This window comes from Mus musculus, chromosome 4 (assembly GCF_000001635.26).
Source record: "Mus musculus strain C57BL/6J chromosome 4, GRCm38.p6 C57BL/6J".
Classification (NCBI taxonomy): Eukaryota; Metazoa; Chordata; class Mammalia; order Rodentia; family Muridae; genus Mus; species Mus musculus.
This window is the reverse complement of record NC_000070.6, coordinates 49786514-49812331: the sequence shown is the minus strand read 5'-3', so window position 1 is coordinate 49812331 and position 25818 is coordinate 49786514. Positions and strand designations below refer to the sequence as shown.

Genomic DNA, 25818 nt, shown 5'->3' with positions numbered 1-25818 from the left:
AAAAGAGATTTCTAGAAATGGACTATGCTCTGTAGCCCCTTTCATAGGAAAGCAACCATCTGACTGTACAAAATTGGCATAAATAGATATTCCTGACTTAATAGCATGAACCTGTAGGGTGAAGTGATACCAGGAAATATGATCATACTACAGATCTCTAGACAAGTAGAGATCTATGTCTAGATGATTAAATTGTTTTCAATATAGACTTTGGCCATCAATTATCTGTCAAACCCAATACATTCTTTTATGTTTGCCAATAATAACTAATTATTGCATATACTTGGCATTCTCCCTATATCAGTAAACAGTGTTTGGAGTTAATTTTTATTTATGCCTGAGACCTAATAATAAAATTCTAGGGATAGAAAAAAATTATTAGATTACAAAAATTTTATTGTCTGTTATTCGTTTGTTTTGTTTTGTAGATTTAAAGCCTAGTTTTCTCAGCACCATGCTTTCCATTCACCTCTGCAATTATCATTTAACTTCATAAATAAATACCTGTCCAGTTCTTTCTTCCTGGACTAACACTGCCAGTATCTTAAACTTTATTTCCTTGTATTACTGCCTTTTAGACTCAAATTACTAGAAATGATTTACAGTTTTCCAAAACCAAGGATTTCCATAAAAACCAATTCAGAAAGCAATAAAGGAGAGCAGCTGTATGTAGAGTAGGTTTGTGTTGGACTTGACTAAATTATACTTGTTGAAAGGCCCGTTATGCAGCTCTGTTGATAGATCATAAAGTACCCTTTCTCTTTTCCCTAACAGATTCTTTCATAACTAAAATCATAATGCAATGTGAAGTTAAGATAGCACTTCAGTCCCTGGGGGGTCCTGTAGACATGAATAAAAATGCGGACTTTCTTGTTACCAATGTACCATTAGTCACAAAATTCTCATGTGCCGTAATACAGCTATAGTTAAAAGCTGTCACCTCCTGCCTTAGTCCATTTTCTGTTACAAAAGCAGAACAGCCAAAGCTGGTCATTTACATAGAAAACAAGGCTTGTTTTACCACATGGTTTTGGAGCCTGAAAAAATCCAAGATCAGGCAGACACAGATGCTTAAGTTCTCACAAGGTCTTGTGCTGTATCTATCCACAGAATGATGCAAAGAAGCAAGAAAAGTGCCCAGAAGAGACAGACCTGAGAGAGTGTCTTTCTTTATTATAGCCTGCTCTTGTAGTAAAAAAAATAAAAAACTGGTGGGAACAAGAGCTCCCTTGCAGGAGAAGGGTTTTCATCCATTCAATGAAGGCTCTGTCTCCAAAATGGAACACCTTCTACTACGTACTACCTCTCCAAACCCTCACATGTGTGCTGATGGGAGCAGAACATATGCAAACCATTATTCTCTCCCAAACTTCTAACAAGGCAACTTAGCTTTCAGTAGCTTATTTCTGCAGTAAGAATTGAAAGGACCTTTTCTGACTTCAAGTCTAGCCCTTCTCCACAAAATCACAACAGAGTCTGAGATTTTCCTTCTGAGACCTTAGAAAGCATCTGAGTGGTTACAATGCCAACCTCAGAACTCAGAGTCCTGTGACTTTAACCACGATGCTCTTCCACCTCAACAAGACAAAAGGTATTCTAGCAGAGATCCCTTAAGGCAAAGCTGTACTGTTTTAATAAATGGTTTATCCTCTAAACCTTCTTAAAATGTGATGTGGATAAGTAATTTATCTCGTTTGTTACTGAAAAAGATGCTTTGAATTCTCTGAGACCTGTTTGACCTTTAAGATATATTAACATATTTACTTTTAGCTTACCTTACTCGTGCCCAGACTCTGGAAGTGCTAAGCAACATATCTTCCTAGGGGAAAAAAATCAATTTATAAGAGAAATATAAGAAGAATGGGAATCTAGGTTATGGCTAGGAAAATATGAACATGCCCCTAACAGGAAGAGTCCACTGCCAAGGGTCATGGGAGCATCTAAAATTGCCTGTGTTATAATCATTTCAATCTTTTGCAAAGGCTTTTAAAAACATTTGCAACAGTTAAAAATTCAATCTTGAGCCTTCTACTATTATGTGAGATTCATAAAATGTGTTCTATGACACATTCATATATCAGAGATTTACAGCAAAATTTTATGTGGGAGTCTGCAAAGTTACTTCAGGGACTTTTAATAAACATTTGGGAAATGTTTGTGTGGACCTCATAATGTGAGTGCTGGATGCTCGTTCATCTGGTCTAAGTGTCAGGCTCACCACAGAAAAGTATGAGACAAATCTCTGTTCTGTTATTTTTGAAGATTTGTGCCTTTACACAAAGGCATGATGAATGCAATTCTGGATATCTAAGCCAAAATGTCCATTATTGGTTATAATGTAGACAATTTTTTTTCCATTTTTTATTAGGTATTTAACTCATTTACATTTCCAATGCTATACCAAAAGTCCCCCATATCCACCCACCCCCACTACCCTGCCCACCTACTCCCCCTTTTTGGCCCTGGTGTTCCCCTGTACTGGGGCATATAAAGTTTGCAAGTCCAATGGGCCTCTCTTTCCAGTGATGGCCAACTAGGCCATCTTTTGATACATATGCAGCTAGAGTCAAGAGCTACGGGGTACTGGTTAGTTCATAATGTTGTTCCACCTATAGGGTTGCAGATCCCTTTAGCTCCTTGGCTACTTTCTCTAGCTCCTCCATTGGGAGCCCTATGATCCATCCATTAGCTGACTGTGAGCATCCACTTCTGTGTTTGCTAGGCCCCGGCATAGTCTCACAAGAGACAGCTACATCTGGGTCCTTTCAATAAAATCTTGCTAGTGTATGCAATGGTGTCAGCGTTTGGATGCTGATTATGGGGTGGATCCCTGGATATGGCAGTCTCTACATGGTCCATCCTTTCATCTCAGCTCCAAACTTTGTCTCTGTAACTCCTTCCATGGGTGTTTTGTTCCCAAATCTAAGGAGGGGCATAGTGTCGACACTTCAGTCTTCATTCTTCTTGAGTTTCATGTGTTTAGCAAATTGTACCTTATATCTTGGGTATCCTAGGTTTGGGGCTAATATCCACTTATCAGTGAGTACATATTGTGTGAGTTTCTTTGTGAATGTGTTACCTCACTCAGGATGATGCCCTCCAGGTCCATCCATTTGGCTAGGAATTTCATAAATTCATTCTTTTTAATAGCTGAGTAGTACTCCATTGTGTAGATGTACCACATTTTCTGTATCCATTCCTCTGTTGAGGGGCATCTGGGTTCTTTCCAGCTTCTGGCTATTATAAATAAGGCTACTATGAACATAGTGGAGCATGTGTCCTTCTTACCAGTTGGGGCATCTTCTGGATATATGCCCAGGAGAGGTATTGCTGGATCCTCCGGTAGTACTATGTCCAATTTTCTGAGGAACTGCCAGACTGATTTCCAGAGTGGTTGTACAAGCCTGCAATCCCACCAACAATGGAGGAGTGTTCCTCTTTCTCCACATCCACGCCAGCATCTGCTGTCACCTGAATTTTTGATCTTAGCCATTCTGACTGGTGTGAGGTGGAATCTCAGGGTTGTTTTGATTTGCATTTCCCTGATGATTAAGGATGTTGAACATTTTTTCAGGTGCTTCTCTGCCATTCGGTATTCCTCAGGTGAGAATTCTTTGTTCAGTTCTGAGCCCCATTTTTTAATGGGGTTATTTGATTTTCTGAAGTCCACCTTCTTGAGTTCTTTATATATGTTGGATATTAATCCCCTATCTGATTTAGAATAGGTAAAGATCCTTTCCCAATCTGTTGGTGGTCTTTTTGGTAGACAAATTTTTATCCTGGTAGATCTCACACACATATTTTTTAGGACCCATTAACATCTATATAGTTGAACTTATTTCGAGCTTTTCATCGCAAGACTCCATTTCTATTTCCTTACAGAGATTTCCATTCCCACTGCAACTGAGAAATGCCATCAAATGCCCTTGGAGTCAACTGGAAAAGTGTGTTTCAGTTGGCTTCATTTATAAGACTACCAAAAGCAGCAGCATCTTGTGATATAATTATATTATAATTTCAAAGTAAAAGAAATAATTTTAAAAATCATATGAAGCCATGCTCCCCAACATTGAAAAACACATTGGTCTGAGTAAAGATGTTTAGATCTTTGAAAACCATATAGTATAATTTGTTCTTTGAACCTTAAACTGGGATGCTTTAGTCAATGGTCCATTGACAGCATCAGCAGCCACCACTGTGTGGCCTCAGGATCTTTAAGAATGAAAAATTCTTCATTCTCAAATAACCCATTCCACATGCTCCCACCAAATGGCAGCATGCTCCCCTGCTCCTTCCACTTACTTCCTGCACATCTACAATCTCTATAAACTGCCCCAGCAACCTTGACCTCCTGAACCTAACAATTTCCTCATCTAATATTAAGCAAGGTGAAGAGAAGAAAATCTTGGCAAAGAATTATCAAAGAGACAGACTAACTTGACTTTCGTGTTCCTTCCCACTACCTTCCCCAGCAGAAACAAGAAACATGAAGCATTACAGAACAAGGCCTTTTTGCAGAGGCTTCCAAGAGGGAATACAGTTGTCTGTTTTCATCTGTGATTCTGCATCTGTGAATTCAGCCAAAGGCAGACCAAAAGGAATTTGAGAAAAAAAAATCATGTCTGTACAACTTATGTACAAGCTTTTAAAATCCTTATTCCCTTAACAGGACTGTATAATATCCATTTACTGAGCATTTACATGAACTAGACATTGTAAGTAATCAAGCAATGCCTCAAAGAATACAGAATGATGCTATCGGGTTACAAGCAAATACTACAGCATTTTATATAAGGGGATTGAGGATCCATGAAAAGATTTTGGTGCCAACATGGGGTTCTGGAGCCAATCCCCCACGGTGATGAAAAAGCAACTATATTGCATGAAGCAAAACTTTACTATTCACAAATCCTAGATTCTATGGATCACTTGTATCTCGCCTTGGTTGGTGGTAAAAACAATTGTCTTAATGTTTTCTCAACATTCTAGAGACATACACAGTTAGAACTGTCTGTCATTTCAGAGAACTGTAAAATGCTAACATAAAGCAGAAACCATACTCAAAATGTAGACGCAAAATTTTAGCATACATTTCTAAATAAAATGATTGCCATATGTGTCCATTTCTTCTGAAGAGCTGCCTGTTGGAAACATTTTATAGGGCACAGGAAGTCAGCATCACTAGATCAACCAAACTTTCTTTTGACTATGCCAAAGAGAGACAGGGTCAGGACAATAAAGCAGACACAAAAAAAGAGCAGTCCAGTATGGGTATAGAAAAGTTGCTTGTTAATTCCATCATTTAGCCTTATTAGACATACATACTAATTGGTGATAATAAATTAAGCTGCCCATTGTGTTTCCAATTTGGTTCATTACACAATTACCATAGACAGGGAACCAAGGACACTCCTGCTGATGTAGTTACAAGCCTGGGGCTCCTTATGGACTATTGTGTGCAATGCCATACTCCAAAGACAAAATATACTGCTGGGAAATTTTGCACTGCATTTTTTAACCTGCTATTTCCACAGCTGACATTTCAGCATGACGATTGTTTGCTCTCCTGGGAGACACTGGCATCTTTTGCAAATCCTAGCTGCTGTTGAATAATTGTGGTCGGGATGTTTCTTGCTTCTCATTTGATGCTTTAGCCGTACCACCTCATTACAAGTCTCTGATTTCTTCTCTGAAATCTGTGAGCTTCATCTGCATGTGAGAGGAGGGAAGATGGGATCAATCTACTTGGACTTGAAAGGCTATAGAACTTGGTCCTTTCGTGCCTCTCTCTCTCTCTCTCTCTCTCTCTCTCTCTCTCTCTCTCTCTCTCTCTCTCTCTCTCTCTCTCCCCTGTGTGTGACATTCTATACTTTTAGATAAGCACTGAGATGGATAATGAAATCTTAGTTCAAGGAACAAATTGAAGCTTCCTGTCCCATCTGGAAATTAAGTGAGCTGTGACTATGAAAGGATCAGTGGTGGCCTTCTCTGTTAGTACATCTAAGTGTGAGACCACATACACAGGGAGGAGGTTTAACGAGAGACACACAATTTCCCTGAAATGGTTTATTACATAAATGTCACTGGTTTAATGAAATCATGTCAGGGTTTCCAGTGCCCTGATTGCATAATCTGATTATGATGTCCTTAAACAATTTTAATTTCTTTTTAAATTGTGGCTTTGACTACAGGGGGCTAGAACAGGTCAGAAAATAATCAGGGTTAATATTGTTCACATTAGAATTACTATGGTAGGTGTCAGAAATTCACATTCATCCTGAAGGCAGACTGTAGCCACTCACACAATTGTTCACATGCATCTAAATCATAGACATTTGTTCTGGCCTCGAATTGAGTTGAGTGACAGTAAAGACTGATTGTATCACAGGTAGTGGAAAGGTCAGAAATATCCATTAATTACCAATTTCCTGATGAGGAACCTCTCCATATATTCTCAAGAGGATTTAAGCAATCTGAGGTTGGCCAGAAAAGGGCTAAGAAAATGAAACTCAAATTAATTAAATCATCTGCAGCTGTAACACACAAGGACCGCTTCCCTGGTCTTACATACTCTCACATGTGTGCCCTTTATCATCCTTATCATAGAGCCACAGAGCTTGTGGTGACAAGTTTACTTGAAATGGTTCTTGCTTTTCACTTTTTAATGAAGTTTAGTAAAACATATATTGATTAGAAGCCTGACTGCTAGAACCAGAATTTCAATCACATATTTATTTCTTCCCAGTTCTGTGACCTTAGCTGCTGCTTCTATGAAATAGAACTATGTAAAAATTTGAACTCCAGTCTGGGATATCATAAACTGATCATCTAGTATACATTAGCTTTTGTTTTAATAATATCTAATTAATGCATGTTTCCCTCTTGACTCTCTAAAGTAAAGCAATGTGTCTATTTTCTGACTTCTGCTTAGATATTACAGTCTATGTTACAATATGCTGACACACCATGGGTTTTCAAGACATCTAAAATATATTACTTAGAAATATGAGTTTCTCTGGAAGTAAATAGAATCTCAAATATCAGAGAATTAAGTTGTATCTCTGTATTACATGACATTAAGATATGAAAGGACTAGCCCTGTTCTGCTCTGAAATTCAACATAAAAACATTATAGGAGGCATGATTGGATCCACAGGAGATCCAATTTGCAGCAAAGAACTGTGCCATAATGAGGGTTTTTTTCCAAAAATAATAATCACTAAAATGTCTCATATTTTTAAGACATTATCCACTGCAGCAAGCTGTTGCATATGATGGTAATGGTTTCTAATATTCAGTAAATACAGTTACTTGCCATTACTATGCTCATTTAAAGAGGACCTTTAAACCTTGTATTTAAATAAGAGACAGAGATAGAAATAGAGTCGAGATGGAGGTAAATGTTTAGACAGAGAGGTTAAGAGACCTTCACAGAGTCTAGTGCAAGATGGAGAAATAGAAGGAGTGTGGAAGTAGAGACAGAGGGGACACCAAGCAGGGGTAGATGGACAGAGCAACAATAATTAATAGTAAACTCCCAAATGATGATAACAGTAAATTCAATTCTACTGGGATCTTTTCTAAGAAATGATTTTTCCCGATCAAGACATGTTAGTGAAGCTTGCAGGAAAAGATAAGTGTTAATATATGATACAAAGGCATCCTGAGTCACCCACCAAATGATATGGGACATTGTCCCAGGCCCTGGAGAGACATAAGGATCAACCCTTTGGAACCTCTAGGATCTTACATTTTAGTAGCAAGAAATTATCTAGCAAACACACGCAGAACAAAGGAAAGTAACTTCAGTTATTGGCCAGTATTCTGAGGAAGGCAAAATTACACCATATGAAGAAAGTATTGGATCTGATGATGAGAGGTCCAGAGGGAGGATGCTGACATTAGGATGGACAGTTCTGAAATTTAAGAATATCAGCCATGAAGCAATCTGAGAGGAAAATGCCCCAAGAGGAAGTAAAAAGGAAAAAAAAAAACCCTAAGACTGAAGGAAGCATAAGTACCGTGGCTTTCAGGGCACATGGTTGGAATGAAGAATGTTAAAGCAATAGGCAGGACAGGCCACTGAAAACAACGTTTTAAATGGAAAAAAAATTGTGTGTGTGTGTGTGTGTGTGTGTGTGTGTGTGTGTGTGTGTGTATGTGTGTGTGTATGTGTGTGTGTGTGTGTGTGTGTGTGTGTGTGTAAAACAAACTCAAGGCCTCATCTATGCCTTGAAAGCACTCTAGCACTGATTTCTAACTCCACTCCAAAACCTGGAAAATAATATATTACTCTACCTGTGTGTTATCTGTGGATTTATCAGAGTGCTGGTCAGGCAGTGGCAGAACTGTAGAATGATAATTCCATCACATTTTAGTCCAAGTGACAGATTATAAAGGCTCATTCTAGAGGAAATGAGTTGAGGATTAAACGTGAGATATATTTTGTAGTAAATAGGACTTATTGGTGAATTAAGGAGCGGTGTGCTGAAAGGGGACCATCCAGCTAATTTCTTAGGTTTTGCTGGAGTCATTTGTGGACTCACTAAGTTTCAGAAAGCTAATGAGAACCCAAAGGAGATACACTCTTAGATGTCTTTTAATATTCCAATCTTCAGCTCAAGAATAAACAGTTGTTTTTATGTAAAATTTGGGAAGTAGAAGTCAAAGACAGAGCCCTGTGAATACCGCATGGAACATGTAGAGAAATAGACTGAGAAGAATCAGCTGGTCAGATAAGAAAACAAGGCTTTAGAATTGAAAGGACTGGAGGATGAAGGCACTGGTAGATGAAAAACAGTTAAGGCTTGATCATTGGGTTCTTTAAATAAAAGTTGTTTTATGATGAATCTGAAATTCTGATTGACAAGAAAAATATGCATTGAGGAAGTAGAAATTATAAGTGCATCTGGACAAATCATAAATTTATGTACTAAGAAATAAGAAGAATGAGTATGAAAGAGAGGCCATGGGGAGTATGCGGATAATGTTTGGAACATCTGTCAGCTTAAGGGAGATCCTAGGGAGGAGAAAAGCTGCTGATGCGGGCTACAGAATAAGACCATTGAGGAGGCAACACAGGGATGAGAATGGCAGAGTTGCCAAACACTTCCAGAGGTAGTTATGGCCACAGCTCTTTCTGATCCTTAACAATCTGAACTCTGCAAGTTTGGTCAGCACCTTGTTCATCTCCGTCAGATGCACCAAAAGGCCAACTAGAAAATAAGAGCATGAACATGGTTTACAGTGTAGTTGTCCTTGTTACCCTTCACTTATCTCTGTGCCAGGTATGATTGTGTCTCTGAACTCAACAGAAACCTGATTCCTTATGAATAAATGATGGTGATGATAATATGCATGTTATTTTATCTTGTACAATATTGATAAATCTTCTAACAATTTCTTTTACTTGTCTCCTTCCTTCTTTCTCTCTCTTTCTCTCTCTCTCTCTCTCTCTCTCTCTCTCTCTCTCTCTCTCTCTCTCTCTCTCTCTCTCTCTTTGTGTGTGTGTGTGTGTGTGTGTGTGTGTATACACCCCTGCATGTGGAGAGAGGTGCATGTGTGTGTGCATTTGTGTATGTTTTGTGTGTGTGTGTGTGTGTCTGTTTGTGTGCTCTCATGTACATGCGTATAGAAGCAAGAGATTTACTGGCATTGGGTGTGGTCCTCTCTATCTTACTTTTCAAGACATGGTCTTTCACTGGGCCTAGAGCCTGCTAACTCAACCAGACAGACTGGACAGCAGGTCCTAGCTATTTTCTGTTTCCACTCCCCTGTAGTTAGGATTTCAGTTATCAGGCTGCTCTGCATAGGTGCCAAGAATCAAACTTAAATCCTCACACCTGCATAGTGAGCGCATTACCAAGTTACCCTCTCCCCAGTCCATCTTCTTTCTTAGGGTTGTCTTCTTTGCTTACTGTAATTTACTTTTTTCTTCCTTTGATTTTCTGATTCTTTAACGGTCACTGAAGTTTCAAGGTCATGACTCCAGTTCAAGTAGACTGAATTTATATAACAGATGAATAATTGGTAGGTTGAAACAATATTGAGAACTTTGTATACTGAGTCACGTTTTGAAACTATTGGTGCTGAGTGTTTAAGCAAGTTCAATTATGAATAATTTATAAACATAATAAATATTTCCCCGACAACCTTCCTTGGTGCAAAAGAAATGACTGCCACTCATGGAGTTTGTGCATATCATGATTCACTTGTATTCTTAATGAATGTCTCGGGCTCATGTACACTTGAGCAATTCTGTCAATCCTCTGCACTCAGGTGCCACTTTTCTGATTGACATCGGAGGGGATTTGTCATCTGAAAAGATACAATTATATGGGAAAGCAGGGAATAATTGCTCTTGCTTCTTGAGAGAAATGATATTAGTCAAATGGGAAGGAAAATGACTCATAAAAAACGGTCACCCTCCTCAGCCAAAGGTCACCCTTCTCCATCTAAATCTAAATTCTGTGTCACCACTTTCTCACTTATTCATTCAACAAACAAATCTTCACTTTAAGTTGCTGTTTTTCTAAGCAATGTTATTCAAGAATTTATTGTCAAACAAACAAACGCAAATATCAAGTCCCCAAACAGAATGCAAAGATGAGGAAACCAACATGAGGGTACCACGTAATAAATAATCCGAGTACAGATGCACAAACTGTGGCAGGAGGTCAGATGAACAAAGCATATCAGGGATGCTTAAGTGCAGACAAGAAGCCAGAACACAAGCTCACATACAAAGTCAGAGGGCAAAGGCATCTCACAAAGAATATGCCCTCCCCATGAAAGTAGAGGAGGCAGAATGGAGCACCTAGGGAATTGTAGGCTTTGGGTAGAAGCTTCTTAGGGAATCAGATGCACACAAATATTCACACAGTTGAATAAAAAGGACAAAAAGATACCACTGCTCTGTTTCAAAGGAAATGAGTCCATAAGGACTAGAAAATAGGAAACGATGGTCTGTTCTGAATAATCTATGAAGGGAGACAAGAGAGCCTGAACACAGGCATCATCCAGAACTCAGGCAAAAAATATTTCAAAAAACAATGTCATGACTGTAGCATTCAAGATGGTGAACTGATATAAAGACTGGATGTGTGTTTTTCTCCCTCTCCCTCTCCCTCTCCCTCTCCCTCTCCCTCTCCCTCTCCCTCTCCCTCTCCCTCTCCCTCTCCCTCTCCCTCTCCCTCTCCCTCTCCCTCTCCTTCCCTCCTCCTCCTCCTCCCCTTCTCTGTCTTCCTTTTTGTCTCTCTACCATCTCTCTCCTCATCTCTCCAGTCTTAGAAATAAGTTCCTCTCAGTGTTCTCTGTCCTGGTTTGTGCTTTCATTCCATGAACTGATCTGGGAAACACAATAATAATCTTAAGAGGTTTTTCACATTTTAAAGCCTAAAAGCTTTTGGCATAATATGCAAGAATGTCATACAAAATCAGGCCAAGAGATGCTAAATAATGCTAAAAATAAATACATGAACAGCAAATAATTCCAGAGAAAATTCCAGAACATTTGCAAGCCTATAACATGCATTTTCATTTATTAATCCTTTTGCCTTAGATATTTTAATATTGAACATTTCTGTTCTCACAAGATATAATGTGACTGGATATATTTGTCACCTTGGAGACAAAAAAAATAATAAATTCATCAATCACTATATTCATTATGCCACTCATATTAAAGCAATTTTATATGTCTTTAGTACTAGAAAGATGTGGTAGATTTTGCAAGTTCTGGCCTGAATCTTTTCTTCAAAATTCAGAAAGAAAAGTTTAAACAGAAGAATGTGTATACATATGTATCAATATATTGGATATGTAGCTATATCCAAAGAGGAGGATAATGAGGGCAGACCACTTCAGCAAAACACATTCTTAACCTGTATAACATAAGAAAATTGCTATTCTGCCCCTTAATTTGTGGCAATCTATAAATTTGGGATTGGTGAAGTTTTCCCTTTAAAAACAAATGATAAAACAGTGAGTGAGCTAGTTAGTCTGTGATATCGCCTTTAAGCTTAGCACGTCCATTCCATCCATTATAGGGACAATGATATTGCCCGACCTTGTACACACGGATTCACTAAAGACTAAAAAGGAGCCATTCCTCCTTTGTTATTGCATATTCTGAGCAGACTCACATGGGCCTTACTGCAAATGCATTGCCCTGTTCATGACAGACTTGTCATGCTGGCCCTGAAGTCACCAGACTGCTCAGAGAGCCTTTAAGTTTGATCACTAACCTGCCTCTGTGACCAGACTTTAAATTTTCCATTCTCAGTGCTTCACACTGTGAACAAGGATTTGAGAGGTACAAAGAATTAATTACACTAATGTTCTCCTCGTAATTCGAGTGAAATAAAATGTCATTGCAGCAAAGCTTAATCACAATTAGTAGATCACAAGTTTCAAAATAAGGTGCTGAAATGGAAATGTACCAAGATACTGGTTAAAGATATGCTAATCTCATTTCAAGATATGCTAATCTCATTTCTAATGTTAAAGGGGTCAATTTCAGGTAGCAAGCAATGAGCAAAATCATATAAGGGTGTTTTTTTTTAATGTCCAATCAAATAAAAATCTGTTATGCAATTACACGGAATTAATAATAATTAAATTCATATGCACTGATAATCCATAATAAATGAAAGGCATATTATGGGCTGGAGATATGATTCAGCATTTAAGAACATTTTCTGCTCTTCCAAAGAACCCATGTTTAGTACCCAGCACCTAGCATCAGATGGTTTCCAACCTACTGTAACTCTACTTCCAGGAGATTTGATGCCCTCATCTGGCCTCTGAGGGTACTGCATGCACATGCTGCACATACAAACAAGCAGACCAACACGTATATACACATTTCCCATAAGTAAAACTAAATACAATTTATAAATATTCTTTAAAGGGGGATTCTATAAAGCTACTTTATATTACAAGTAGCTGAATCATACTCTAAATGTATCAAACATACTTCTACCAATGTACAGAACTATATCAAATGACAGAATTCAGACAAAGGGTTGTGGCAACCATGGGGGCTATTCTAGCATGTGTTTCAGACAGGAATAGTCAGAATTTAGGTGAGTTTTCATTCTTAGTGCAGAGTAAATTAGCATGTGACAAAAACTATCGCTTAGCAACAGTTCCAAGCTGCACTGACATAAAGTAATCAAATTTCTGTAGGGAATTTAACTTGCACACTTGACAGTTTAATTATCTGGTGCATTTTCAGTAGTTGCCATTATAAGAAAATATGTCTAAACTTTCCACCAAGGATTGTGACTAACTATTGTTTATATCAATAGTTTCAATATTTGATAATTTTTAATTATCTAAAACAGACTGAGAAAGAAATCATGGAAACAACACCCTTTACAAAATTCTCAAATAATATAAAATATCCCGGGGTAACTGGAACGAAAAAAGTGAAAGGCTTGCATGACTAGAGACTATTACTGAAGCTATGGAGAGCTCACCAAAAGGAACCTATCATGATGGCCCTTCGAAAGACCCAACAAGCAGCTGAAAGAATCATATGCAGAAATTTGCACCCAACCAATGAGCAGAAGCTTCTGACCCCTGTGGATGAATTAGGGAGACGCTGGAAGAAGTTGAGGAGAAGGGCAAAGCTGTGGGAGGACCAGCAGCCTCAATTAACCTGGACCCTCAAGATCTCTCAAACATTAGACTACCAACCAGGCAGCATACACCAGCTGATATGAGACCCCCAACACATATACATGAGAGGATTTCTGGGTCTGGGTTCAGTCAGAGATGTATCTAACCCTCAAGATACTGGAGGCCCCAGGGAATTTAGAGGTTGGGTGGTGTGAGGGATGGGGACATTCACATGGAGACAGGGGTTTGGGGAGGAGCTATGGGATGCAGAACGGTCAGAGGGTGGAGCATGAGGGCAATAAAATCTGGAGTGTAGATAAATAAATAAATGAGTGAATGATTTAATAAAAACATCAAGTGTTTGAATAAAGAATGATCTCTTATGCCATAGATCAATAGAATTAACATAGTGAAAATGGCCATCCTATCAAAACCAATCTATCACTACATTGCAATTCCCATCAAAATTCAGCACAATTCTTTAGAGACCTTGCAAGGACCATTCTCAATTTCATATGGAAAAACAAAAATACCAGGATAGCTAAAACATCCTGAACAATTTTTAAAAACTGCTAGAGATATAACCATCCCCAATTTTAAGTTACAATACAAAGCCATAGTAATAAAGCAAAATATTGGCATAAAAACAGACATGTTGATCAGTGGAATCCAATTGAATACCCATGCTTACATGGATCCTTCACCCTACATTCCAGTCTCTTTGGCTTCTCTACAGGTTATAAAAAGAGAAACCTGGACACTGACCTGCAATCTTTCCTGTCTTCAAGATATGCTGAGGCAACGGTGGTACAGAATCTCTGGGGGTGGCCAACCAATGTCTTGTTTAACTTGAGGTACATGCCTGACACTAACTTGGGTGGCCTAGAGAGCTAGGGTAGAACCAAACACAGCTGGCACAAAAAAACGAATAGATGAAATTGTCTCATATGATATTCTGCTATACTCATAGATCTGTGCCTTGTCTGGTCATCATTATATACATTTCAAACAACCTCATGAAATAGAGAAAAGCAAGATTGTACAAGTCACATGAGATGAAGCCTCTACTTCCTGTGGGGGGGGAAAGGATGTGTGCAATTGATATCTGTAAAAAGTATCTTACAATTGAGATCACTGTGTACAAATAGATGAAATGTGTGAGAGTCACAGCAATAAAATAATCATTTTAAGAAACACATCCAACTCAACAACAATATTCTATAAGCAAGTCTCCACAGTTACCACTTACCGGGTATTCCTCCTGTGAAGGATACCTGCCGTGCATTACCACATTTCAATATTGGAAATGGCATATCATGGTCATTTGGGAGATAGGAGTCTATGATGCTGAGATGTGAAATTACTTGCAGGTAGCTCTATGACTTGTAAGTGATGAAGACATAATTTTCACATAGCTCATCCTGTCTTCTAAACCCTAATACCATGTAGCACAAAAGAGGAAAAACTCAGATAACTTAAAAGGGCAGTGGTACTACCAGCAAGGAGAGCTGGGGACCTAAGTGAGAACATCATAGACACTATTTGAAAGGACACTACATGATCAGACCTAAGATAAACAGAAGTATGGTATATAGCCAAAATTCATCTAGAATAAGAAAGATAGTGCTGTTGAAGAATGACATCACTGCATATGTTTGCCTATCTAGTGATCACCAGTTTTGAAATACATCTTTCGTTTACTCTCCTAAAATCCAATTAGAGGATGCTGTATGCTACCTTTATCTGCATCCTCCCACTGCTGCTGCCCTTTTCCAGGAATACTCCCCCTGTCCTAGCCCTACCATATCTCGTTATTTGATTTGTTGTAGCGGCTGGGATTTATAATTATATGAATTGTCTATTTCCCAGCTACTATGTGCATAGGCAGAGGGCACATCTCACAATACAAGGTTAAAACTGCCTTTCTGGATTGGATTGTGTGTTCAGTAAAGAATCCTTACCCTTCTCAAGTAAATGTTCCCTATTTATTGTGAACACAGCTTTTTCTTTTTTTCACATTTTTATTAGATATTATCTTTATATACATTTCAAATTTCAAATGCTATCCCAAAAGTTCCCTGTACCCTCCCCCCGCCCTATTACCATTGCTGCAAATGCTTTTGATATTTCATGTTTCTCCACTTTTTGTTTATGATAGATTTTTTTTCATGTCAGAACAAATAGGTTATATTATTCAGTTTGGTGAATCTTAAATTCTCATATATTCACCCAGTTGGGCTATTTTAAATGATTTAATATTATACTTATGCTATTAGTAGATAGGAATTTTATTCATTTATTCATTCATTTATTTATTTATTTATTTATTTATTTATTTATTTATTTATTATGTTTTTGTTGAGACAGGGTTTCTCTCAGTGTAGCCCTAGCCATCCTGTAACTCTCTCTGTATACCAAGCTGTCCTCAAACTCAGAGGTTCACCTGCCCCTGCCTCCCAAGTGCTGAGATTAAAGGCACTCGCCAACACTACCCAACAGGAATTATCTTTATTGCAGATTTAGGAATTTAAATTATATTATTTTTCTAAATGTTTTGTTTTCTCAACTCAATCTCTTATTTCCTCGTATTCTGCTTTGAATTTCAAGTATAATGTATTAATTCAATATATTTAATTGATGTTCTTTGTGTATGTTAACTTTTAGTTCTATTTACTTCTTAATTCTCTATTTATATTTCTGTACTTGGACTATTCTTATTCTTGCCTAAGAAAGACCCTTCTATTGTTTTCTTTTTCAAAATCTCTTAATTTGGCTCAATAATGTTGTTTAATTTTTGCTGAAGATTTTAACATAATTTATACTATGAAGCTTGACTGCATTAAGGATGTGTGTGTGTGTGTGTATGTGTGTGTGTGTGCGCGCGCGCGCGTGTGTGTGTGTGTGTGTGTAAGGGAGAGAGAAAGAGAGAGAGAGAAAGAGAGAGAGATGTGGGGGAGGGGAACTTTAGCATCAGGAGAAAAATTGCAAGATGCTGCACGTGAAGCTGCTAATTAGTATCATTAGATGCTTATAAACAATTACTTAATAAATATTTATTTGAAGAATTGTTCCCCTGAAGACAGTGAAAGAATTAATGCCAACATCTGGAGTCCCTCAACAGAACTGGTTATAGGGATGAGCCTGCATACATGGACTAATCTCTATCTGCTGGAGAAGAACTCTTTAGCTAAGTCCCATCTTGCTTTTTCTTGCCAAATACTTTTATGTCTCCATTTAATGCTGAATTTTCAATATGATCAGCACATTTTATTCTAATTCTTGTCCTCATACAACAAGCCTGTACCTCATACTCATTTAGTGAATTCTTCTGTGGGAAGTATTTGAATGAACCTTGGTTACAATTCGGGCAAAATGTGGGGTCTTGAAACTGTGGTGGAAATGGTTTCTTTACCGTCTATCAATTTTTAGTCTCTCAGATTATGATCAAAGCCCAGCAACTGGGATGAGTGAAAGAATAATTCCAATTGACATACACTATCTCTGGTTCAATCTGTCAGAAGAGAGATTTAAGACACAGTTCTAGTCTATTGTGTGAGATAAGCAGTATGGTGCATTTGAGGCAATCTGAAGTTAAGGGATGAACAACATAAGACATATATGGAATGATTAAGTTTTTGTAGTCATCAGAAATAATCAAATAAAATCTCAAGTCACTATTTGGCAAATTACATTGTAAATACACATACATAAAAACAAATGAACAAAGGAAATAAAAAAGTAAAACAACAACAAAAAAATACACACACACAGCTTTATTCAAAGCTTATTTATTCTTTATTGAAAGAAATAAATGGTATACCCTTAACCAAATGTGGATGGTCACAACCAGGGAACACAAATTCTAGTCCTTGTAAATTATAAGGACCATAGAGGACAAGGTCACATAGACTTTTGTGTCCACAAAACAAAGTCATACATCAATAAACATATTTGACAAATACTTTCACTGGGGCATTAGAAAGGCAGCCTCCAGCAAAGCAAGGGGATCATTTCTATAAATTCCAGATGTTATTCACATTCTTGGTTTTAGGATTGATGGAGACTTAATGTCTGCTAAGCTTAACAAGACATTGTAAAAAGATAACCTAATACTCAAGAGACCGTCAGGCCAAACACAGAAGGTAAGATTCATGGCTTGAAAGAATTTTAGATAGGGGTTCTGGAGAGATGGCTCAGTGGTTAAGAGCACTTACTGCTCTTCCAGAGGTGCTGAGTTCAATTCCCAGCAACCACATGGTGGCTCATAACCATCTGTAATAGGATCTGATGCCTTCTTCTGGTGTGTCTGAGAGCTACACTGTACTCATAAATAAAATAAATAAGGGAAAAATAGTTTTAGATAGCCTTGTAATTTTGGTTCTTAATCTAAAACCTATTTTCTCTACAATGATATTGTTCTATGCAGCTAAGGTCAGTCTATGGAATTATTAATGTAGATGCAGCCTCAGAGGACTTACTTCAGTTAACAACAACCTAAAAGACTTTAGCAATCTGGATGAATGCACTGTTTGGAAAAATGACTACAAATGCAAACAAATCCATTTACTGTGAAAAGAAAGTTTATATGAGAATATTTGCCCTGGTTCAAGAAAAAAATGAAAAAAATGAGTTATCCAATATGGCTTTGTGTGTGTTGTAGGAAAGGAAACTTATTACAGACCAGAATTTTGGCCAGCTCTCAGAGATAGTTCAAAAGTTTCCAATTGGAAGATACTTAATTCACTTGATAGGTATTTGTTATGCAATCAACATTTATAAAGCTCTGTTCTAAAGTTTCTCAGGAAATCATTGTTAAAGGATAAATGTGTCAAGTGTTTACTATTGGAAAGAATACATGACAAATATATGAATGTTGAAAAACTACCTTTCAACTATGTAATTTATAATTTGTGACTGTTAAATTAAGAAACTCTTCCTTTAAAAAAATAGGGAAAAAGAAAAAGAAGATGAAAGAAACTCTTCTTTAATTGAGCTGGCAAGTTCCATGAGTAGATGAAATAGTAATTTAAGTTTCACAAATACATTCCATGGCACATTTTTTTATATAGCAAGAGCTCAAAATCAAAACAAATAGAAATATAACCAAGCCTTTAACCTTGGACTATACACTTAACCTTGATGTATGTACCCTACAATACAACATGTGTTTTAGAAGAGCCTTACTCAAGGGTCTAGAGACCTACTCATATTCCAAATTGTCTTATACAAGAGTGGCACTGTGCTAGGTTGTCTCTGATAGTTGTTTCACAGAAACAAAGCAATTTATTCCAATTATTCTCCTGAGTGAAATGTCTAACAAATGAATCATTAAACACAGTGTAAGAAATATGATACATCAAATGGACTGACTGTAAGAAAGACAAACCCCATAAAAATCTATGACCACATAGGTGATTATATCATTTCTCACATTTATATCAAGAGCTATCTGCTCTCTGGTACTCAGACAAAAATCATCAGGAAATTAGGATGAAGTGTTGATTGCTCATTAGATAAAGAGCATAATTTTTTCCAAGTAAGAGAATTTTATTCCAGAGAAATTATCACAGGGAAAAAATAGAGAAAGGCGTTAGCCTTTCAGGAAAACAAAAGTATCTCGTTATGATCTTTGGGCAATGCTTTCTAATTCTTCTTTTTCATTATCTTTAAATACAGAATCCCCTGCACCTACAGCTGAGTTTAGAAAATTCACTAAGTTCTGATGCTGATGTCACTGTCTCAATCCTGACCATGAACAACTGGTACAATTTTAGCTTGTTGCTATGCCAGGAAGACTGGAATATCACCGACTTCCTACTCCTTACAGAGAATAACTCCAAGTTCCACCTCGAGTCTATCATCAACATCACTGCTAACCTGTCCTCCACAAAGGACCTTCTAAGTTTCCTGCAGGTCCAGCTGGAAAACATTAGGAACAGCACACCCACAATGGTGATGTTTGGCTGTGACATGGGGAGCATCCGGCAGATATTTGAAATGTCCACACAGTTTGGGCTATCACCTCCTGATCTTCACTGGGTTTTAGGAGACTCACAGAATGTGGAGGAGCTGAGGACAGAAGGCCTGCCCTTAGGGCTCATTGCTCATGGAAAAACCACACAGTCTGTCTTTGAGTACTATGTTCAGGATGCCATGGAGTTGGTTGCAAGAGCTGTAGCCACAGCCACCATGATCCAGCCAGAACTTGCTCTCCTTCCCAGCACAATGAACTGCATGGATGTGAAAACCACAAATCTCACTTCTGGACAATATTTATCAAGGTAGGCTGTAAATCCTGGGGTACATTCTCATTCAGAGAGCTGGAATAGCAAGTAAAGTTTGCCACTGTGCAGAAATCTTGATTCTGTGTAGCTCTCAGGGCCAATAGTCCTGATAAAGTTTGGGGCAACTAAAAACTAATATCTCAGGATCTGTTCTCTGTAATTTGATTCTGTATTGAGTGCCGTATGGCTGGGACAGCACTCATCACTGGTTAGTTCCTTATTCACTGTTAAGTTCTTGCCAGAATATTTAAAAGCTTAGAGCTTCAATATTCTAACTAATATATCAAGATAATATAGACTAGCTTGATACAGTATAATAAATAGGCCATGAAATTGTATATGAAAAATAATTAACCCATGGTTGACCCACATAAAACCAGAGAATATTTATTTTCTTCTTTATCCTTTCCCGCACCAGTAGAACTGAACAAAACTTTCTAAATACATGCAGAGGAAAAAAAATAGTTACATAAAAATGTACTTTTCTCTCTCCTAAAATTGCTTAAGGCAGTTTAGACCATGGTTAAAGGCAGAGACTTCAGAACCATACAGACATAGAATCTTAGTTCTGCCTCCTTATTCTTGTATAACTTAGTCAAGTTACCCAATTTCTTTTCAGCCTTGGTTTCTTAGATTTCATGTCTGCTTATAGAAAAGGCATGTAAAGTTATAATGTTATAAGCATAAGATCCTAGTACTCGTGGAATTGTTGTGGTAGCAGATAAAATTAGAAGCTACATGATGGGTGAGTGATAAATCAATAGATGATATATAGATGATCCATAGATAAATATGATAGATAAATTAGATAGATAGATGATAGATAGATAGATAGATAGATAGATAGATAGACAGATAGATGATAGATAGATAGATAGATAGATAGATAAATAGATAGATAGATAGATAGATAGATAGATAGATAGATAGATAGATAGATGATAGGTGAGATAGATGATGGATAAATTATGAGTAGATAGATATGGTAGATATATATATATAGTTAATAGATATATAGAAGTAAGCATTTCATAATAGTATTTTTCTAATGTACTGTTTGTTATTTTATACTTAATTACATGTGTGCATATTATAATTTGGTATCTTTATGTTTAGTAGCTCACTTGATTCAGAAGATGGAGTAGTAATATTTAAAATAAAGTATAGCCCCTCATATGGAAATGGGCTTATAATTACTGGGAAAGGGGAATGTCTTTAAGTGATACTTAGGCTACTTGACTTTTACCTAAAAAGAGGATGACCTATGGTCAAAGAGGCCAGGCCAGAGAACAAGGGCCATTCAGAGGTAAATCTTCCTTGTAGACTGAAACACATTTTAAGGCAATACTCTCAAAGAGTAAACAGATTATGCAGCAATTTCAGTGTCTTGTCTTAAAAAAACACAAATACTTAGTAAAAGACCAGGAAGTCTTCATGCTTTTACACATAATTGTACTGTGAACTTACCATACACAAGCAATCTGCTAACACCCAAGTGTTTGACAGAAATGCAGACAAGGCACAGCATATATTGTTCACAAAAGCATAAAATGGGTGGGATGGCTCATACCTCTAAGCCCAGCATTTCAGAGGCAGAAGCAGGAGGATCTTTGTTGGTTCCAGGTCAGCTAAGGATGTTCAGGGAGACCTTGTTTCAAAAAAGAGAAAGAAGAAGAAAAGAAAAAGTAAAGTAATTCAAATTAATTTTCAAAAATGTATTAATGGTAAAATTGGATATTATACCATCCTAACATTCTTTTTTTTCCCATATAGCATTTTAATTTTCATAACCTCTACTTTTATGTATATTTTATTTTACAATATTTACACAGAGTTCATCCCTTTGTACCCTAGTACGTAAGTGAGGCTCGGGATTTTATCTAAGAAATAAAAACCTTCTCCTTTCTAACCACCATATGATCCCAAACCATGATTATTTGGAAAGAAAGTCATAAGCAGCAGGAGAAACCACAAAAGAAAATGACGTTATAGCATCTAGCATACTCTTGAGTCATGTAAAATGGACAATGCAAGAAAAAACTCAGTTCTAAATGCATTTAGAGAAAATAAGTAAGAATATTTGTTGACTTAGATTGTATTGCCTCAATAATTCATTCTATCAAGGTCAAATGATTTTTTTTTTTACTTCCCAGGGTTTAATTTACAGTAAAATCACATTTCTCAGGCTGGCAAGATTGCTCAGTGAGTAAATCAGTCTCCACCAAGACCAAAGACTTGAGTTCCACTGACCCCACTCCTCAATTAGCAGCAGGAGAGAACTGGTTCCTGTATATTGTCTTCTGACCTCCATACTTACACAGTGACACATACTACATACATTCATACATACATATGCAATCATACTTGCATGCATGCATACATGCACATGCATTCATACACATACATGTATATAGACTTGTACACCCATGTACATGCTAACACACACTCACACACTAAATGTAATTCACAAATCTAAAATCTCCCTCTACAAGGTCCCCATGGCGTTTTTTCTATTGACTTATAAGTAGTACTTAACCTCTTCATCCTGACCTGTCTGACTTCTGAGGGAAATACAAATTCCATTAAGTTGAAACATTATTATTTGACTTAGTCCACAGCCTAGCATACAGCATACTTAATTGATAGTTACTGAAATTTATTTATAGAGAAAGAAAACCTTCTCTTGTATTTGTGTCTCCAATATCATTTATCTTAGAGGAAAATGGATAGTTGGTGAATAATACTTTCTAAACTAAATATAAACTTTTATCTAACTACTTATACTCTAGTTTTCCTCTTTTCTTTTATTTCTTTTACTTTTGTCTCTATGGTGAAAGGTACTACCTTCATGATTGTTTCCACATATTTTATTCCACAAAGTTTGAAGATTACAAAAGAAGAATGTGTGGTTTGGAGCCCAGAAGCAGTTCACAATGCACAGGGGTCAGTAGCAATATTTTCACCCCCATGGGTGTGTGTGAGAAATGAACTCAAAGAACTTCAGAAAATATGCCCAGGACTTTTTTAAACTCCCGAAGGAGTACAGTCAAAGAAAAAGTTTCAAAGTGTTCAGGACAGGGTCAGGGAAAGCGGGCATATCCCCAGAAGGAGTTTGTATAATGAATAACTTAAAGGCTGCCTTAAGCCAGAAAGCAGCAGCGGGTTTTCCATCATCCTTATTTGTTTTGTTTTAATCCAATCTTTTGGAAAGTTAGTTATTCTCAGTCCATAAGTCACATCTGCATACAGTAATTTCCTTAATTGTCCCTAAATTTTGTGAGGCTGACCCCACTCCCTCACTGCATAATAAAAGCCAGAAGGATAATGGGCTGTGACTAGCTGATGCCAGAGTTATGCAAGCTTTCATTTCTCACACAGTCATTTTTGGTTTGGGTTGACAGAATTGTTAACATTTTAAAATGTTAATGAAATCTCCCCCAAACATGGCATTTTCAGTACAGACTTTTAGACTAGGAAAATAATTTCTTGTGGCAGACTACACAGACGTAATTACAGGTATAAGGGATTTAATTCTTCTCAGTCGCCCACAAGACAGAGCAAATGTCCATCATGACTCAATGTAGACAAAAGGATTAGAGGACCAAGGTCATTGTGTTATCTTTAACATTGTATTAGAAAGTTGTTTTACTAAATGTTAATTTTGGAGGCAGTGGTAGGTGGCACGTTATCTTGACAATGCCTCCATGAATGTTCATCTGTGTTTCTACTCCATCAATGACCATTTCTTGAAATAAGCTGAAGGAGATATAATGAGTACCCGAGTCTTGTCATTTTAGAGCTGACAGTATAATGCTTAAACGTAAGCTATAAAGTTCTGAGATATGTGCATACACACCCTAACCCCATTGTAAAAATTATTAATCGTAGCCCAGGGTTTCTACCCTGCATTTGACCATTTAGTTCTGGGATAAAAGGCACACACAGCCTTTATACTTAAAATAAGCCTTAAACAGCCCCAAGAGCTAGGCAGTTACCTACCCACTATGTTATTAGAATCTACTTTCCTATCTACAACCCCATCTGGGCTGCTCTTATCTCCAATTGGCCAGCCTTCGTGGCCACATTTTTATAGCTCACAAAACCCATGGTGGCTCCTCCTGCACCTTCTTCTTCATCCCGATCCCTCTCTGACCCCAAGCCCAGGAAACCTAAACCTCTCCTATGTCTCTTCTTCCCAACCATTGGCTGTTGGCATTTTTACTTACCAACCAGAAATAACTTGGGAGCAAGGTCTATGTGTGAACTTTCTCTTCTCTGGACAGCCAGGTCCTGAGGCTGGGCCTGCACTTAGCATTACCATAGATAACAAAAGGCCAAACAAACCTCAGCACCATTTCCCGACCCCATGAGACAAAGTCTTGCTATGTAGTCCAGTCTGGCTTAGAACTCACAATGGTATGCCCTCTGTTTCCAGTGTGCTGGGATCAGGATTGTACCACTAAGCTTGGAAGGACGTGAACTGTTTAAAATACATGGGGAAAAAAATCCATTAACATTCTCAGAGATTTGGTGGTATGTTTTAATACAAGTTTTCACATTTGGAGCTAATTCTTAAGCACAGAAAATGAAACGTGTGAATTTGTTAAGACCTGAAGACAAAATGTAACATAATTGGAGCATGAATTGCATTTGAAGATCTGGGATGTCTCTAGGAAAGTACTCACAGCATACCACATATGCCAGCTTTTATGCCAGCTAAGGAGTTTGCATTTCGTGTGCCTAATGGATGTCAGTGGAAAGGGTCTTGATAAAATGACCAATGTAGCCTTAAACTTTCCCTATAACCCAGAGTGACTTTGAACTTGTGATTCTCCTAACCTAGTCCTCGAAAGCAGCTAGGATTACAGGTCTATGCCACTAGGCCAAGCTTTACCATCCAGCTCTACTTTGCCGAGTAGAATGAATAATCTATTCCTTGAACAACTTCTGAACTTCATTTCTGTATCCTGCAAGAATTCCACCAACTAGATAAAGTTGTATGTTCAGTCATACATTTGCCTAAGTTTCTGATATTGGGTCATGCCCTCAACTGGGGGCACAGAGCACAGGAGACAGGGGACTTATCTTTCAGAAAGCTTCCAGTCCATTCCTCTGTCTTCTCACATCTAATCAATTTTATCCATTTTCCATAAACAGGCTGTTCAATTCTCAGTGCCTTTGAGCTAACTATTACTACTTCTATTACCATGCATCCACTGCGTCTAACTGCTGTTCTTTTACTCTCTCTTTAGTTAGTGTGATCCAATATGCTTATGGGAGGTTTTATGTCCCATACATGCTAATAACCCTTTCCTCCTATATTTGTCACTGTGTTTACATGGCCAGGCAATTATCAAGACTCACTGGCCTTCTCTTAATAGTAATTTTCATATTATTGATTCTGCACATAATTGTTAGGACTCTGTTATGTGCCATGTATCAAGAAACACTAGAAAACATTCAGGAAAAATGCAAAAGCTTGTGTTCATTTTTAAAAAAAACTCTTAAAATTAATGATGGTGTTAAGTCCATTCCTATACACTAGAAATGTTGAAAGAAAGGAAAGGAAAAAAAAAAGAAACCCTTGGGGTTTCATGATATAATTCTAATTTTGGATACTTCTAACTATTAGCTTTATTATGTAGTAGCATTTCAAGTCAAAGGTATTTAAATTAAATAACCTTTAAATTTGTTAGATCAATTTACATTATCCACATTCTAGAATACTTTCAGCATTAATATAAATTTCCTTAATTAGTACTTTATAACTATATGATTTATAATTTTGGTCACATGCTATTTAAAATCAAGAGGCAAAATTGCCCATGTGTGAATAATCTCCTAAGTACCTCCACTCAGATAGCTGGTTAGCTTGTAGGCTTCAATCAACTTTAAGAGAATGCAGAAGCCT

The 25818-nt window shown here is 37.4% G+C and overlaps 1 protein-coding gene across 4 annotated transcripts in view; it reads left to right on the top strand.

Annotated features, from left to right (window-relative positions):
• Grin3a (glutamate receptor ionotropic, NMDA3A) overlaps positions 1–25818 on the top strand; it is a 184413-nt gene that overhangs the window by 33692 nt on the left and 124903 nt on the right. For all 4 annotated transcript variants that reach the window (NM_001033351.2, NM_001276355.1, XM_006537913.4 and 1 more), the window contains exon 2: positions 19300–19904. In NM_001033351.2, coding sequence (NP_001028523.1) covers positions 19300–19904 — 605 coding nt within the window. The remainder of the gene's footprint in view (positions 1–19299; positions 19905–25818) is intronic.